At 36.3% G+C, this 18,941-nt stretch overlaps 1 protein-coding gene across 1 annotated transcript in view; it reads right to left on the reverse strand.

Moving 5' to 3' along the window:
- LOC137398689 (alpha-tubulin N-acetyltransferase 1-like) overlaps nucleotides 1-18,914 on the reverse strand; it is a 31,678-nt gene extending 12,764 nt beyond the window's left edge. Inside the window, exons 1-8 of the mRNA XM_068084881.1 lie at nucleotides 18,789-18,914; nucleotides 13,920-14,075; nucleotides 12,514-12,673; nucleotides 11,371-11,518; nucleotides 4,965-5,134; nucleotides 4,306-4,460; nucleotides 3,528-3,637; nucleotides 732-740 (exon numbers count right to left, since the gene is read on the reverse strand). Of these exons, the coding sequence (XP_067940982.1) occupies nucleotides 732-740; nucleotides 3,528-3,637; nucleotides 4,306-4,460; nucleotides 4,965-5,134; nucleotides 11,371-11,518; nucleotides 12,514-12,673; nucleotides 13,920-14,075; nucleotides 18,789-18,880 (1,000 nt within the window). The 5' untranslated portion in view covers nucleotides 18,881-18,914. The remainder of the gene's footprint in view (nucleotides 1-731; nucleotides 741-3,527; nucleotides 3,638-4,305; nucleotides 4,461-4,964; nucleotides 5,135-11,370; nucleotides 11,519-12,513; nucleotides 12,674-13,919; nucleotides 14,076-18,788) is intronic.
- Nucleotides 18,915-18,941: the final 27 nt, after the last annotated feature.

Below are 18,941 nucleotides of genomic sequence, written 5' to 3' on the forward strand. Positions count from 1 at the left end.
GGGCTTTTGGACAAATTAAGTTGAAAAAGATTTTAATTAGGTCAGCTAAAAGTTAGTGAAAACGAAGCCAGAAACGAATAGTGATAGAATTTTAGCGATAAAACGTTGAAATTCAGTAAGATAGTTGAAAATACCTAGTAGAACTTAGCTTTAAGTGTGTGTTTAGTAAGCTTAACTTATTTCGAGTGAATTCAAAGTGCATGCTATATGTACGTCTGTCTTGAATGTACGGACTCTCCACGGTACGTACTACACATAGCACATTGCAACACTACATTCTAATGCACATTATAACCAATACACTAAAGTTATTGTAAGCATCTATAATTACTAAGGTTAACATACTATTTTGTTACTAATTTTTAATATGTGCGGCACTTGTATAAAATTTGGATGATTGTTACCAAGGGATGTTTCCATTATATAATTACTATGGCTCTATACCCCTCCATACATTTTTTCATCATACGATGCCAACCCTGAAACTGATCAAAATTGTATCCTGAGGCTGTACTGTACTATATTGCATATTTACTATATAAACAGTTATCAAACCTGAGTGTAGAGAAATGAGTTGAATTTTATGGCTATTGCTATTTATGGCATGCTTGCTGGCAGCATTGCATGCTGCTGCCAATCAATATGTGCAATATTATTGCAACAAGGTTATTACTTAAAGGTTGAATTGCAACAAAATTCACATTACAGTTATTTGGTATTAAAAGATTCACCATGTCTTACTCTGCTGTGTTGTAGGTGCAAAATATGTGGAAATATGATTACAAGCTCCTAAAATCTCAAAAACGAACAGTTGATCGCAGCCATCACGAAACCGCCGTAGATCAGCATCAATTAATTTTTCTGACGTAGTCATTACATTTGGTTATTGTTTTGTCACATGATCTTCTCCCGTAAATTGAAAGGTCAATAAAAGGCTTAATATAAAACTTTTCGTAGCACTAGTTTATGACAAACACTTCGGGTTTTACCGAAGACTCCGTATCAAATATAGATGCTCGCTACTTTACAGTTTTGTTTCGGCGTGGTCTAACTGTCTAGTCGTAATCTGATCATGTGACCCATACTTCACGAATAATTTCTGCAGCATTTTTCGATTATCACAGGTGACCAACAGGCTCGTCATGTTTATCAGACAATGATATGTACTCCTTCGAGCTAAGGTTGAAAAATTAAACTAATTTTTACGGTAGGCTGTAGGATATCAGTGCTGAAAGTGACAGCATTACAATGACGATACAATAGACGCGTAAGAATAATAGACATGGTTTTATTGATCGACGAATGAGGTTGCTCGAAAGTGTAAACAGAAGCCATCTTGTACAACTACGTCCCATTTGAGCCGTTTTGGAAAGAGATTCCAATCTATGGCGGTTTTGTGATGGCCGCGGTTAACTGTTCGTTTTTGAGCTTTTAAGAGCTTGTAATCACATTTCCACATATTTGGCACCTACAACACAACAGAGTAAGACATGGTGAATCTTTTAATACCAAATAACTGTAATGTGAATTTTGTTGCAAGTCAACCTTTAACACTTTGAGGCCTAGAATACACAAGCCAATCCACTGATACTAGACAGTATTAACAACTTTCAATCTAATATGAAAGCACTTAGAGTAGCACAATTCCTTTTAACTGAATGTCATAGTAAAGCTTCAAGCTTGTAAAACTCAATGACGGAAACAGAAATTAAATAGAGTAAAGAAGTTTTTTCAGACTCTTTCAAAAAAGTGATGTTTTAGAGGAAGAAACAATGATTGAAGTAAACCGAGTCTGATAAAGTGTAAATATTTATTGTGAGCGAAAATTTTTAACGTAACACTTTTGTTGCTGAGGAGAAAAAACTTTTTAGCTTCTTAAATTTTTTATTTTTCGTTACCACAAACTTTAATCAGTGTGTCATAAAGCCTGGTTCCCATATACGTCGCAAAGCACCGGCGACAGCACCGCAGGCTATTAGCGATGAAATGGGAACCGCCGGGTAACGCCAGCGGTCACGGCAAGAGTTTAACGCTGTTCAAATTTTGTGAAAAGTCGCAGGCAAAACCTTCCCGAAATGCACTGTACAAGTGAAGGTCACCATTATCGAAATGCCATGGCGAGCGAACATTTTATTTGATAACGCGATTATGTTTAGCGATGCAGTTTATATGTGAACATTTGCCGCCGAGCCTAACGTCGCAAACCTTTTGCTGCGCAAGTTACCGCGGGAGTCTTGCAATCGATATGGGAACCAGGTTTTAGAAACTAATGTTTGGTATACAGCCAGTTTTCCTTTCTCAGTCAGTTAAAAGTGCCCTCTTTTTGGCAATATCTCAAGAACTAATAGTCTAACTGACGTGAAACTTTGTAACCCTCCTGAAACCGGAAGCGCGGAAAAACAAATGCAGTTGAATCTACTCGGGCATCCACTAAAACAATTACCAAAATTATTTTGGGATCAGCCTTTAGAGTGCGAATGAACGAAAATCAGCAGAGCTCAGTAAGAGCCTCACAACACAAAGATGGCTTACTTGAACCTAAACACAGTTAATAACCTCTTTGCTATGATCAGAAAGTTGTGACGAACAATTCTGCGCAACAGTTTGTTTTGTTTTCATTTTAACATCATTCCTTATTCAGTTTAGACATCAGATTAACTCTTTTACATAGGAACTTGTTGTTATGAAATTGATTTTAGCCAAAAAACCTTTGGCTGCCATACACCCAGTAGTTTTTGCTGTGATAGCTAGGGTTTATGTCTGAAAATCTTAATCTAAAGTTCTTTAGAATCAACAGAAAATCTGCTCATGTATTTAAAAGTATACAAGCGATGTTTAATATCGTTTTCTCGCTGAATAAAACCGGCTGCAAAAGAACGCTATCGTTTTCGCAGTGTGACCAAAAGGCAGACTCGCGTTTCCTAACAAAATATCGTAAGACAGACATGCACACAAGATGGCGGTGTAAAACCACAAGTAAAAGACTTATAACTAGTCTTTGTTTTACATTGAACCTTCACATAGCAATATGCTACTAAAGTGTCCATCTAATTATGAAATTCAGAGACCGCAAGATTACTCTGTGAACTCTGAGTGAAAGTGAAACTAACTGCTTCGGGTTGTTTTGGCAAAATGATAACAAGAATAACCTCAAATAATAACCAGATCTACTCGAAGTTTTGCCAAAATCAGATTAGGTCAAAGGTCACCAATACTTCCAAGAGGATGACTGATGGACGATTTTACTAAAATATTTAACATTTTTCTAAACACGAGTGTAATACAGCGCGCCCAAAAATATTAAATAGAGTTGCCATGCTTAGTCAAGTCTTTAACAATGTAATGATGTGTAGCAGAGGCACATGCATACGCCTGCCAACTGTCGCGTAGCATCATATCACATGGGAAACCTTTCTAATAAGTAAGCTGAGAATCCTGAATAAAATTTCATCATATCGGTAGTGAAAACTACCTACCATGTTGGTTGCTCGTGGAGAACTGATGAGGTAACGCTGCCGAGGAGAGACTCGGTAACGCTGCCGAGGAGAGACTCGTGTGTCGACTATAAGCTTTATTCTGTGCTGACTGACTACACGCACCATTTGTGATAGCCAGTTGCGTCACTTCTTCTGAAAGTCTGTTGAAACAAATGGAGACATTGACATGTCAAGCAGTTGATTTGATCTAATACATGGTTGTAGAAAAAGTATTAGCTGCATTGACAAGTTTTAAAGATACTGACATATCTAGCAGGTGCTTTGATCTGATACATGGTTGTAGAAAAAATACTTGCTGCATTGACAAGTGCTTTAGTAATACTGCCATATCTAGCAGGTGCTTTGCTTCACACGCGGTTATAAGGAAAATGAAAACTGTATTGACATGAGTGTTAATGACACTGACAGATCTGGCAGGTGCTTTGTTCTAATACATGGTTGTAGAAAAAATACTTGCTGCATTGACAAGTGTTTTAGTAATACTAACATATCTAGCAGGTGCTTTGCTTCACACGTGGTTATAAGGAAGCTTTGCTTCACACGTGGTTATAAGGAAAATGAAAACTGTATTGACGTGAGTGTTAATAACGCTGACAGATCTGGCAGGTGCTTTGTTCTAATACATGGTTACTGGAAAATGTGATGACATGCATGTAATTGGCATAAACAGATTTAGCAGGTGCATGGTACATTTTTAGTAAAAACGTGCGACAACTCCCACGAACCCAACCATCCAAGTTCTGTGTAGTCAAGCAGCTTGATATAAAAACAATTCGTAGACATTTCTCAACGAAACCAAGTTACTTACTCCGTAGCAAAAGGCTGTGTCTGGTATGCAGCAGGAAGCTGTTGATCAGAGCGGCTAGCAGAACCTGCGACATTTGTCACCGGACTATTTCTGCAGTTGGATAGTTTCTCGCGAGAGGAAGGACGAGCCAGAGGTATATCTGAGAATGCAGCGAGCTGAAAGGAAATGACTAAAATTTACAAAACCCATCCATACAATCGTTCCTGTGCCTAGTCGGGTCATCAGCGACTAAACTGGTGCTTCCATCTGCGCTCCAGCGCGGATGAGGAGGGTGGCTAGCAACTTTGCAGGATTAACAACAAAACCTGAGAAAGGATGGAGGAGTTCCTCTGCGAGCCAACAGCCAGCTAGCTAGTGATGATGTCTCAATAAAAACACCCAACAGATGGCAATGGGAAACCACTGTTGAAACTTGCCAAATGTCATGGTTATAGGAAGTCGGGGAAAACCACAATTGCCTACGTCTTCACAGGACATGGTACTTAGAGAGAGAATGAGATCAACACCATATTATCATACAGCCGATTACAATATACTGTGTTACATTAATACGTTATAATGTTTACAAGGATAGGCCTATAATATCACAATAATAACTAGGTTAATATTCTAATTTATAACCATCTACAAACAGTAAACCAGAAATTGTCTTCTCCCACCTCTTCTGCTGAAGACAGAGAAGTAGAGCTACTGCTGGTAGCCTGATAGTGCTTGACAGCGATGTCCCCAGCTGACCTAGTTTCTACTGATGATTTAGTCATGTTGACATTCATCGGATTGTTTGAGGGAGAGGAGTTGTTGCCTCTTCTTGTTCTCTGAGATGTCTTGTCTATAGGAGACAGAAAACAAAGACAAATGAAATGCAAGAGTATTTTTCACGGCTAAACCAATAACTAAAGTTTCAAAGACATCTTAAATGAATAGGAAACTTATGACAAATCAGTAGACAATATTTATTTGGGTGATGGAAAACCATGAAGTCTTATAATCCCAAACAACTTCAATACTAAAGCAGATGTGTACATACGTATGTACGTACATACGTATATATGCATTCATGTACATTTGTACGTATTAATGTATTTATGTACACACAAAGTCAAGCATGTTTGTGTGTACATAAAAACACACAAACATGCTTGTAAAATGCCCTGCTTTTTATGCCGAGCAAATTCTAAAAAATGCCCTGTAAAATCGAAAGCAACATCATATGCATAGAGTTGTTTAACATAGAGAGTGTCATGGCATAGGCATAAAACTGTACAACATAGAGAGTGCAGAAAAAAGGATAGTTGATTTACGAACTATGACATCAGTAACCGTAGATGAATGCTGCCAGCAAGGGGACAAAGACAAAAAAAAAACAAGACAAAGAGTGTCAAGAATGAAGCCCACAATTTCACATTATCATATTAGCCTATGTGAACAATGATAGTAAATAAACTAAAGCTACATTGGAAAGAAATGTTTTGACAGCTTTCTAACTTGTATACTGTCATGGCTTTGGCAAAAACACAAATCGCTGGGCAGTGAAGATAATCAAAAAAATTTAACTAAAGTTAATTTAAACCAGTGTAAGTAAGAGTAAGTTACACGGCCTACTTACTCCACCACTGAACCTACACTATATTGAACAAACACTTCCATATTTACGCCGCCAGTCAAGGAACAACAAAAACTCCATTTTACTGATTATAGTATTTTTTGAGTTTTCAACTATTATTTAAGACTTTAGATTTAGTTTTTAACTGTTTATTACGGTGTATCGCTTGATGTTATTTAGAATGACGGAAGTACATGTATGTATCGAAGTGGAGTATGTTTTCATATGTGAGGTGTGTTTTCATGTGTGAAGGGTGTATTAATGTGTGAAGTATGCTTTTGTATGTGAAGTATGCTTTCGAGCTTGAAAATAAATTGAGCAAAATACAAATCAGAATGTAATCTTTTCAGGAATATTTCATCTAACGGAGGAGGGCTTCAAAATATGAAGCTATTATCGGAACGGATTGACTTCCTATGTACAGTGGTGTGCATAAACTTGGAATCACATGGTTTTGTTCACTCTATATCGAATGGATCTTCCATTTGCTTTCTATTTTCCTGCCAATTATGATGCCATGCCAGATATTATATATCAATCTGATCAGCAGAAGATGTGCTTTCAAACAATGCATTAAACCAAAGACAAAACGGGAGCTCATAGAGAAGATTATTCATGCTTGGCATCACATCATCACTCCTGAAGAGCTCAGAAAGTTGGTAAACAGCATGCCTCGACGGTGTCAGATGGTGATCAAGAACAAGGGCTGGCCAATAAAATACTAATGCTCAGCTCAAAACACCTTACCAGTCCTTCTGAAGACCAACAATAACCCAACGGCCCTTTTCAGGGCCACCAATTTGTATAAAAGGGTTTGTTTGTATCCTATTTTATCAATTTTCACTAACAACATTCATAGCCTGCAAAAAGTCTGCCTTTCGGTAGATCCACCCCCAGCAATAAAAATCTGAGAATATTTTCGAATATTTGGCATCATCTTGTTCTTCAGAATTTTCCCTTTCAAATGATATATATATTGATGGGGTTGAGGCACTTAACTCCAAAGAATTTCTTAGACAACAGCATATAAACATACATATTTGAAGATTTAACTGGTGATTCCAAGTTTATGCACACCACTGTAAATGTTCGATTGTCTAGTAGTTGTCGTGGGTTGTTAAAAGTTAGAAAGTGAAAGTGATGCAAAGAAACAATACTAAATTAAATAAAAGTGAAGAGGCTGGTGACAATTAAAATGCAAAAACTATCGAACATTAAATTAAAACTCAACAAATACCCCAAAAACTATAAGAATTCAAAAATCATGCAGTTTGCACTAGACTAGCTCTGTACCGCTATGCACCCGCACCGTCACCAATTTCCTGTACCGTCATGCCTAACCCTCAATCCACCCATTTTTAATGTAATCGAAGAGTGATAATCAAAACAATTTTATATTGGTTATAGTTTATTTAGTCTCTTATATATAATTTTGCTCTTTAATATGTTACATATTTATTAATTTAATTAAATATAATAATATAATTAATATATAATATATAATACATACATATTAAAGAGCTAAATTGTTGCTTGCTCTGATGGAATTAATTCATGGATAAATATTTTTATTTTACGTTTTTGGCATACACTCAGTATTTTCATGAAAAGCTCAAGTTTTGGTCATAGAGCTTTAATCCAAAGGTTTTTAGGATCAGCCAAAAGTTTGTTGGAATCAGCAGAAAATTCTGCAGAAAATCAATGCATTTGGCAAACAAAAACCATGTTTTATATTTCTTAGTTTAGTCAAACTGATATCTTTAGTTGTGTCTTTATATAACATATTTAGTTTAATACGACATGTTATTATTATTATGCATTTATCATTAAACTTTTAAACTTCAGAAAGAACTAAACAACTTACTATTCTTATAAAACATTATAATAATAAAACACTAGCAGTGAGGCTGGAGTTGCCTGAGATTCCTTCCATTTTCAACCATATATTCTGAAGCACGTGTGTAGATTATCAACACAAATTGCTACACCGCTATCATGAAAACAAATCCATGAGCACATTCTGTGATGGTAATTGTCCTTAAAGGCTGACTTGCAACAAAATTCACATTATAGTTATTTGGTATCAAAAAATTCACCATGTTTTACTTGGCTGTATTGTAGGTGCAAAATATGTGGAAATGTGATTAAAAACTCAAAAACGAACAAATAATCATCGCCATCACGAAACCGCCGTAGATTAGAATCTCTTTCCAAAACGGCTCAAATGGGATGTAGCTGTGTTAGATGGTTTCTGTTTACACTTTCGCGCAACCTCATTCGTTGAAATATTTTCACAAATATACTTCACGCATTCAATAAAACCATGTCTATTGTTCTTACGCGTCTGTTTTATCGACATTGTAATGCTGTCACTGTCAGCACGGATATCTTATAACCTACCGTGAAAATTTGTTTAATTTGTTAACCTTAGCTCGAAGGAGCACATATGATTGTCTGATAAACATGACGAGCCTGTTGGTCACCTGTGATAATCGAAAAATGCTGCAGAAATTATTCGCGAAGTATGGGTCACATGATCAGATTACGACTAGACGATTAGACCAAGCCGAAACAAAACTGTAAAGTAGCGAGCATCTATAATTGATACGGGGTCACCAGTAAAACCCAATGTGTTTGTCATAAACTAGTGCTACAAGAAGTTTTATATTGAGCCTTTTATTGGCCTTTCAATTTACCTGAGAACATCACGAGACAAAACAATAACCAAATGCAATGACTACGTCAGAGAAATAAACTGATGTCAATCTACAGCAGTTTTGTGATGGCGGCGATTAGCTGTTTGTTTTTGAGCTTTTAAAAGCTTGTTATCACATTCCCATATATTTTGCACCTTCAACACAACAGAGTAAAACATGTTAAATCTTTTGATACCAAATAACTGTAATGTGAATTTTGTTGCAAGTCAACCTTTAATGGCGCATTTTTGAGTTTCTAATCAGATAAATCAGGTGCATTTACACAGAAAACGAAAGTTCTAAGATCACCGATTAAGTCTGGCATTGCTTGGAGTTGTCTGCTTATAAACATTAAATAGACCAGGGGCTCCCAACCAGGCAGGAATTTTGAATATACAAGGGGGAACAGAGAGGTGTCTGATTTGTTAATTTATGCCCTGCAGTGCCGTGTAAGTTTGGGTTTCATCATCTAACATTTTTGTTTCATCTATAACACTAGTTGCTAATAATGAGCTACTAGTCAGAACCCAGATATATGTGAGCACATCCTTCCAGATTCTGATTGGATAGTAAGTTAGCCTAGTCATAAACCAATTCACCGCCATGCCAAAGATCATGTGTTGTTGTATGTTGTATACGTGCTGTATAAAAATTTATATTATACTGTTAAATGTTTAAATATGTACAATAAAATGGGATTATAATTTCTATCGGTTGTTTTTAGTCATGCGAGTTAAAAGTGCGGGGAATCAAATTTATGAAGACGCAAAAGGGGGAATTGAATGAAAAAGGTTGGGAACCCCTGAAATAGATTGGGTCACTTCTAATTAAACACCATCATAAAAGAGGGGTTGAAAAATAGAACGCATTCAAATAAAAGTTTTATGGTTAGCTGTAGTGAGCTGCAACACATCCAGTCTGACAGAGCCAGGTAGATATTTCACTTGCCCAATGTGCAAAGGACAGAAGCGGATCTTTGATGTGCCCACATTGTCAGTATGGCAAACGGGCCTCAAAGTTATGGTCTACACCGAAAGACCAAGCAATTTAGGGTTGAAAGCTTGCTGTCAGATCAGCATTAAGGAGGACTCGAACCACCAACCTCATGGTTGATAGTCAAAGACACTACCACTAGACCACCCTGACACCCTACTGCTGATACACATTAAATAGACTGCAGTGAGTCCGCTCTTATAACTCTTCTCTCACATGAGAATTCGCTACAGTTACAACACTCATGTGAAAATGTTACGAGTTTGAATATCGTGAGCAGCAAATTTTTATGAATCATTTTAATCACCACTTATATTATTTCTACAATGCGGCAGTATCAAGCAAGACTGCAAGACGATCATAACGTTAAAATAAATTAGGTAAACATACAACAGATTTGAATTAACAAGAAACCTCTGAACAAATCAGCTTTGTACAACAATATTTGACAGGATTCAATCTACTAGCCTCAATACTTAAAGAGAACACGGCACATTTTCAAAAAGTGCTCTTTTTCGAAGCTAATACGAAGCTCGTTCTGTGACATGTACCGTACTACCGTACTGACATGTACCGTACATGTACTGTACAGTACATGTCATTATGGTACTTTTCGTACTATTAACCCCACCCCTATATAAACCGCATATGCCTTATTTTCAAAAAACTGATAATAAAACAATACATAGGCCACACCTTTGTATAGGCCGCAGAACTCATCACTGCGCTTTTTAACACGGCAGCAACTTTGCTGGTTAAAACAGAAGTGCTTAACGGCACTGCTCCGTATTAACCGACGCTTTTAACCCAGTGCCTAATGGAACAGTACCGTTAGGCACTGTTTCGTTTTTTTTTCACCGCTAAAAGCGGACTGATCAGAGATTCCGGTTAATGCGCCCTAATGGTGAAAGAAAAAAACACAGAAAAGCCACACCTTTATATAAGCCGCATGGTTCAAAACATCAGAAAAAAGTAGAGGCTGATAGTCTGAAAAGTATGGTATTAAACAGGAAACAGGATCTATGGTGTGCCCTACACATCAACAATGATGCAATACGGAGCTAGTGTGAAAACGGGCGCATCAACGTTCTTGCTCATTCTACTTTTGGTGGAAGCATATTGTCAAATCGTCTGGTAAAAATGTATCTTCAGGCTTTCTACTACAAGGTGCTACCATTTTCTCGGAGATAGTCATGACCGAATGCAGAGTGAGACATTTCCTTCTCACATCGGGTGGGCTAGAGTACCCCCTCATAAAAACCTGGAAGAATTTGGGCTAAGCCAAAACAGAAAATCTAGCACCACATTTGAGGCTGGTTCACGCTATATTGCCGTATGATGGCGTTTTTCTTTCGGTGTTCATAGTCGATTATGTGAACTGTGAATTGATGGCATCAATGAAGCAAAACGGACACGTCGGGCAAGTTTGCAGCTGTCAGAGTTTCCAGATAATTCGTCGAGGATTGACAACTGCCTTTTCAATGTGAACCATTTCGGCGATCGCTGATAGTAATTTGCGATCGCGGATAGCGTGATTTATTTACACGTATTTCTGTTTATGATAGTTGCTGCGAGACTAGCATTTGAAACGCGAAAACAAAGAGGTTTCTTCGGAAAATTTAAAAAGAAAAAATGAGAACACTACATCACGGAGTATTTCCTGATGCAAATGCGAATCGGCTTGTGATAGTGTCCACATCGTTATCATCGATGATCAACGCCGAGATACAGCGATATAGTGTGAACCAGCGTTTAATATTAAACCTGACTCACCGTTGCGACCTGTAAAGAAGCCATCAAAGATGACATAGTTGTTGACTTGAGGAATTGTCGCCCTGAGTTTGTAATGCTTGGAGAGGAAGGCTATGAACTTGTCAGAGGGCTTATCAATGGCAAGATGGGCAGGTGAGACATTTTCATTCTGCATGGAAAGAACAGACATCCATGGTGAGACAAGATGAGTAAGTGAAACCCTTTCATTCCACACGGAGAGAGCGAACAAAATATGACATGTCAAACAGGAGACAAGATGAGCAGGCGAAATCATATTATTCTGGATGGAAGAGCAGACAACGTAGTACGAGTCAATAGCATCAAGTATAATGGTAAAAATGGTTAAAAATTAGCAATAAAATTGTCGTTTTGTGGAACATTGAAAGAGAAATGACTCAAACAGAGGCAAACAACCTCTAATTATTCTGGAGTTATGTACTCATGACATTGAATCACAGGGGTTATTTTAGAATTCATGTTTTTCTATACCTTTTTTAGGATAATTAACATCAATAATTGTTGATACCGAGTTTTGAGCAGCTCCCAAGTCTCTGCACTCGCATGCTATCAACTAGAAACATTTTTACATTTGAATTTGCGGTAAACATATTTTATGATTTAAATATTATTACAACCAATAAGTGAATCGATTTCCCTTTCGAATAGCTTGCAATACCGAAATTGTTTAGTTTTTTCGGTGTAAACAGTGAAACTGCCCCTTAACAGCTGTAATGATGCATAGTTGGCAGCCCTTTACAGGTGTAATGATGCACAGTTGGGAGCGTTTACCGCTGAGCACAAGTCGTGATGAAAGAGACAAACCTATAATTAGGTAAGCAAAAACCAAAAAATTAAAATGAAGTTTTCTAAAAGTTGTCCAAGTTGCATTCTTTAAACCAGGCTCAGTTTAAAAGGTTAGAACAAATACCAGCAACAGGAACACAGGCTATGTAAAACGTAACACAAATGCTAATAACTCGGAGGTATTCAGATTCGAATTTAACTTTTTTTATAATTCAAAATCATAAAAAAACATCTTTTAGCAATGCACCATCTAGTGAGGCCAGTTTCCATCCAAGCAAGAATCAAAGGCAAAAATAGATATAAAGTATTTGTACTAGGAAGAAAGACTACAATACCTACTTCTGTCATAAACTCATAAAGCTGTTTCCCATAGCCTTTTCTCTGCATTGATTCATGCACGTAGAAGTCTAGAATGCAGAGCGGGTCCGTTTCTTTCTGGTTACCATGGTGATCATAAAGAAACAACTTTTTTGTCCCAACTTTAATGAAACCTACAGCACTGAAAGAGAGGCAGCAGGTAAATAATGTCAGCACTGAAAGATACGCAGCAGGTAAATAATGTCAGCACGATAGAGTAGACAAAGTAAGACAATTTTTTAAGTTTTTAAATTTTTTTATTCGCATCAAGTAAGACGATTGCTAAAAGATAGACGGGTAAAAAGCATTGATGAGGACGACATGTGCGCAAGACTACAGACAAGACTACAAGGGCTGATGAATTGCGAGTTTGAATTTTTTTATCAGGTAATACGATTGCAAAAAATTACACCATAAACCCATGACGAAGGCTTCACATGCCCAATAGCAGCTTGGCTTATCGAGGTGCAGAGAGCCCAGTAAGTAGGGTGTGCCCCACATGAATAAAAAATCACAGCCATTTAAAGAAAAGAAGACAACCCAGCATCGCGCAGACTACTCGGGCCTCGACAGCAGGTATCCTGTATAGATTAGGGTTTTTGATAGGTCATCGCTGAAATTCCGAAGTTATATCTAAGCTAGACAATAATCAAGCAAATTTTTTAACAAAATCTCTATCGACTGATAGATTTGACCGAAAAATTGACCACAGTGCAGTTTGAACTTGTTCATTTGTCGATAATTGTCATTACAGAAAATCATAACTGATTGAGCGCACAGCTTATTTTTCTCATGCAGAACTTGGTTTTGCTTTGCAAACTTATGATATAAATTATGTTTGAATTTGGATAATTAATAAAAATAATGCGCGTACAGTCGTACATCTACCTATTGTGTATATTCCTGTAAAATATTTGAGCAAGTCAGGTCAGATAAAGTGATGGCATGCTTCAAAAATTACTTGGAAATTCCACTTATGAAATTAATTTAGTTTTGCACGCAGAAAGTTTTCCAAGAAGGAACACATTTTACCAAACAAATGTCTTAATTCTTTCAGCCAGCAAAAACTGTATTCTAACAAAAGTGCATTGTAACAAAAATACAATGCACTTTGTTTAATTCCTTCTAGCCCCTAAAAATAAAAGTACAATAAATAACTCTATGACATAAAGTGATTCTTACTGTAAATGCTATGCATGGATAGTTCATAATATGTCAATGCCACCCAAGTGAATATTACCGGAATAATTTATTACATGCAGAGGAGTGGGAAGATTTTCCGGGTTCTCCGGTTACAAAAGCCTTATAAAAATAACAACATACATCCATTTATATTCTCTGAGAAGGACTGATTGATTTCGCTATCTGGAACAATTCAACAGACCTACCAGTTGTTTTCCACGTCGGTATACAGGTAGACTCTCTGATCTGTGTAAGCTAGTTTTCTACTAGTTGTAATTGGACCAGGTAGCCGCTGGGCTTTGGCCGATGCCTCCCCAAGTCGATCTATCACCTCACTCAGGTGTCTCCGAGCCGACTCAAGACTAAAATGTCAGACAATTAAGAACATGACAGCTATGGAAACATCTTGTCTTGTCGATATTAGAATGCGACCTTAGGGATTACTGAACCTCGCTATTCACGTAACTGAAAACATCGGAACAAAAATTTGGAGAATCATCAAATCCGCATCATTCAATGAAAAAAAAAACGGTTCACACTATGTCGTCGTTTGTCAGCAATTCCTTTTCGGCATTCATCATCGATTATGTGACCCGTAAATTGATGACATTGACAAAGGATCACGGACACATCGGGAAAGTTTCCAGCTGTCGAAATTTTTCGATGCTTCGCCGACCGTTATTCAAATGTGAACCATTTCGGCGACGGTAATTCGCGGTCGTTGATAGCGCGAGTTATTCATATCTGTTTATAATAGTCGCTGCGGGACTAATTTTCGATTCTCGCACGTGAAAACAAAGCGGTTTCTTCGCGAAAACTTAAATGAATAAATGTAACGGAGTATTTCCTGATAAAACGCGGATAGGTTTGTGATAGTATAAACATGGTTATCATCGACGATCACCGAAGTATTGTGGCATCAACGCCGAGATACGGCGATATGGTATGAACCATCCTTTAGTTTCTATATAATAAAGTTGCAGTTAGAATTCTAACTGATCTACTTTACTGATTTAGTAGAAAGCAATTTAAGGCCGAGTGCTGCTACCATCACTACCAACAATCTTTCAGGGAACTAAACCTCAACCTGTAGTTGTTCGTAAGGTAAACTCTCTCTTACAGCCAAACGATGTCAACTAAAATTGCTAAGATGTTACGACTTTGACCTATATCGTGGCACTCGGTGTCCGTGTTAATTTGATTACCATGCTGCAGTTTGGCCTTGCGATCTTTATAGAAGTAGAGTGCCACCAGTGAAGTTGCCATGATATTTGCTTCAATGTTGCACAAAATACTCACAAAAGAATACATTGTGTTTTGTTTAATTCGTTCAACATCCAAAAAGCCATGACAGTGATAAACACTTCAGGTAATTCGTGTTCCAGTTAAACTGACTGCATGGTAGAGATCAGACTGATCAATATTATTGATTTAGTAAAAACAGATACGCTGAGATGAATTCCCTTCCTCAAGACCAGTGGGGTGTGTGGGCATTGAATTCCAACATGTTGTTTACAGATCATACATTCTAAAACCACTAAGAATACTAACTTCTTAGCTAAATAATGTTACATAAAAGTTACCAAAAAGAAACAAAAAAAACAGAAACGTCTAAATGCACAAAATACCGGTATAAGAACAAAAGGTTAAATTAAAAGAATTTATTTTCATACTATCGCTGCCTGCCATTATGCGAGAAATCCGACGTAAAGCATATGTGGATGAAATCTTTTTTATTAATAGGTAACTAATACATTTTTACCAGGTAACTAATGTTAATAACAAGTGACTAGTATATTATTACCAGGTAACTAATGTTACTAACAGGTGACTAATATATTATTACCAGGTAATTAATGTTATTAACAGGTGACTAATATATTTTTACCAGGTAACTAATTTTACTAACAGGTGACTAATATATTATTACCAGGTAAATAATGTTACTAACAGGTGACTGATATATTTTTACCAGGTAACTAATTTTACTAACAAGTAACTATGTGTTATTAACAGGTAACTAATGCTATTAATAGGTAACTAATATATTATTAACAAGTAACTAATGTTATGATGGGCTCTTTTACACCAGCAGCGTATTACCTGAGCTGCCTTCAAATGGGCTAAGCTGCTTGGGATAACATATACGCGGTTTTATAACCAATCAATAATACAATAAAGTGGTTGCATGGAAAATGCCTGCCTGCTAACACTTTGATTTGTTTATCAAATTGAAATCCCAAACTACTTTTGCAATAATCTAAAGCAAACGCGACTTGAATCACTACAAAGGGATCCTGTCTCGAATATTTAAATGTTCGAATGACCACCGATTTGGACACACTCTGCTGAATATATCAGTAATTGTCCTTTTTCTGTATAACCACATTCCACCTGTTAAAGTAGTGATGGTGAGCAAAAAGGCACTTGCAACTAATCGGAGGATTAACTAATCATTACATCTGTATATATAAATTTCAGTGTTTGTCTGTCTGTTGGTTCGTCATCCGTGTGTCCAGTTATAGCAGTAAATTTTTGGGTACAAAAATCTGGTTCGGATTGGATTTGAACTCGAAACCATCAGGTCTGCAGACAGACATACTAAACTACGAGTTCAACTGGCCATAGTGATGAATAATCGTGAACATATTTATGCACCTGCCAACCTTTAATGCCGATTGGTTAAAATACTAGCATGCTCAATGCTAGTACTTCAGCTAGCACGCTTAATGATCAAGACACAATCTTTTTTCCTAATGTTGGCTCAAGTTATAATAACGGCTCTTATTATAGTTCTAGCTAAAGTTACTTAAATTCATTGGGTAGAGATACTTATAATGAAAATAAAATTTTTATGCAAGAAATCTTTTATTGCACGTGTAACGCCAGGCGTTCATCTAGTTGGATATAATTTGATAGAAAGCTGATGGTCTGCGGGAACTAGTTGAAAATCAAAAAAAGTTTAGTCATCAAAAGCATCTAAGAGTAAACCAACTTGATGAATGGCGCTGAAACTTTGAAAGAGCTGAGTAACAGTAAAACAATTCTTCACTAAACAGACAGACAGACCACAACCTAATCAAAACAAATCGGCTGAAAACAACTGTGAGCTGAGTTTCTGTACACAGACAACTATCAATTTTGAGATGATATCTGATATTAAGTACCTTTGATTGTGAAGAACCCTCAGATGAGAACTGCAACCATAGCAGTAATCTACCATATCAATTTACCGCGTTCTTGCAACATTGATTTTTATAGAGTATTTTAGAACCAAAAAATCTCTTGTTTTAATTGAAATCAAATAAAACCAGTAAAATCTAATTTAAATACAATCAATTCACTTGTGTGAGTTAAATGGTAACTAGCGGATCATATCAAATATATAATATGAACAATTGACATGGTAAGTCAAAAAATAATGATTTGGAAATACTTGACAAGTCATTGAGTATAGGAATGTCTAACACTCAAATGAGACGTTCAATATGATGGTGAAGTCATTACCAGCTTCCTCCCTTTTCATTTATTCCATTGAACGAAGACATTTTAATAATTTATGAGTCACTATTATATTACTAGATTATGAGTTCAATTATTATTAGACCAACTTTACCACAAATACTGAATTACAAAGCAAAATTACTGAATGAACCACAGAATCAGTATCTTTATGAAAATAGAAATTAGAGAAAGATGAAGACAACTGCCAAATTATAAAAAAAACGACTTTTCTACTATCACCGCCTGTCATTTTGTGAATAAATTTTATAGCCATCTGCACAGGGTCGGACAAAATCATTGATAAAACACTGTGTATCTTGATGAAAAGAGAAAAACATTGAAAACGTATTGTGAGTGAATTTATTGAAAGTGTATTGAAAATGCAGTAGTAGATGAAATATCATGGGGTAGAGCTGAGTTAGTATCATTATTGAGGGCTATTAGGCGCAGTAAAAGAGACAGGTGTGATCCTACCTTTAGAAGAGCTATTGACGTTTTATAACCATTGTAGCAGAAGGAACATTAGTAAAAGGGCACAGATTTCTAGCAGGCTATTGAGGAGAACGCTATAGTTTTCAAAAAGGTTTAAGGTTTACCTAGATATGCTAAAGTTACGAATGATGGGATCAATGTGATCAATCAACGATGCGACAATGTGATACAAAAAACATTGATGACCAGTAAGTAATCAAATGAGGCAGAATATGACTAAAGTATTCAGTAGTCTCCAATGGAGACAACAAGTAGTAAAAAATTATAAAGAAAATAACGAAAAAAAATTCTAGACAAGACAGAGTAGTGTGGGATAAGAGGATGCAACATAATGGCCATGAGATGAATTTTTTTGCTATTAAATGGTTTTATTGGTGTGAAGTGAGTTCATGAATATTGAATATATATGCAAAACACAGTATGGAGATGTGAGTTCAGGAAAAAGCATTTAAAAAACTATGATAATCATGACTTTTACAGGCCATAGAAGTATTTTGTTAATTATTAACAAACTACCTGGTTTTCTTAATCTAATCCCAAACCATCCCTGAAATGATACTTGCAGGCGTATTTTATTTACTTTCGGCATTGTCTTACTTTTAATCTAAACTGCAAAATATTACTAATACAAATTAATACTAAATTACGATGATATAGATGTAAATTACGATGACAGAAAATATATACGTACATGCATAATTATGTAGTAGGCCTACATGTTAAACAATATTAAAAAAATATATGTATATATATAACCACTAACAAAAGTAAAATTAAAACATTGTGCAGAATTTTTTGCAAAGAGTTCCCACACTGTTGCCTCATTTTGAGGATTTGAGTGGGAAAATTTTTGATCTGAAATCAGATGAAAGTTAACATAAATCGTTACATAACGTAGGCCTATATATTTCTGCATGCACTGTTGAAAAGTATAGACATTACTAAAATAACGTATTTGCACAAGCAATGAATCAGTGCTGGTTTCGACACAGTTGTTAGTTTCCACATAAATGTTGTTACTGTGCTTTTGTAGAAATATTTTAATACCAATAAAACATTAATGTTCATCGCAAACTTACCTTCCTGTTTCGTTAGCAGGTCTTAAGTTCTTATCTATAACAAACAATTGTCTATTGCCGACTATTTGATTCACACTAAAGTTAAAATTCATGATTGCTAGTACAAACGCATTTCAATGAGCTCGGCCTTCACAAAGGGCCATATTGAAATGA

Source organism: Watersipora subatra, chromosome 6, assembly GCF_963576615.1.
Source record: "Watersipora subatra chromosome 6, tzWatSuba1.1, whole genome shotgun sequence".
Lineage (NCBI taxonomy): Eukaryota > Metazoa > Bryozoa > Gymnolaemata > Cheilostomatida > Watersiporidae > Watersipora > Watersipora subatra.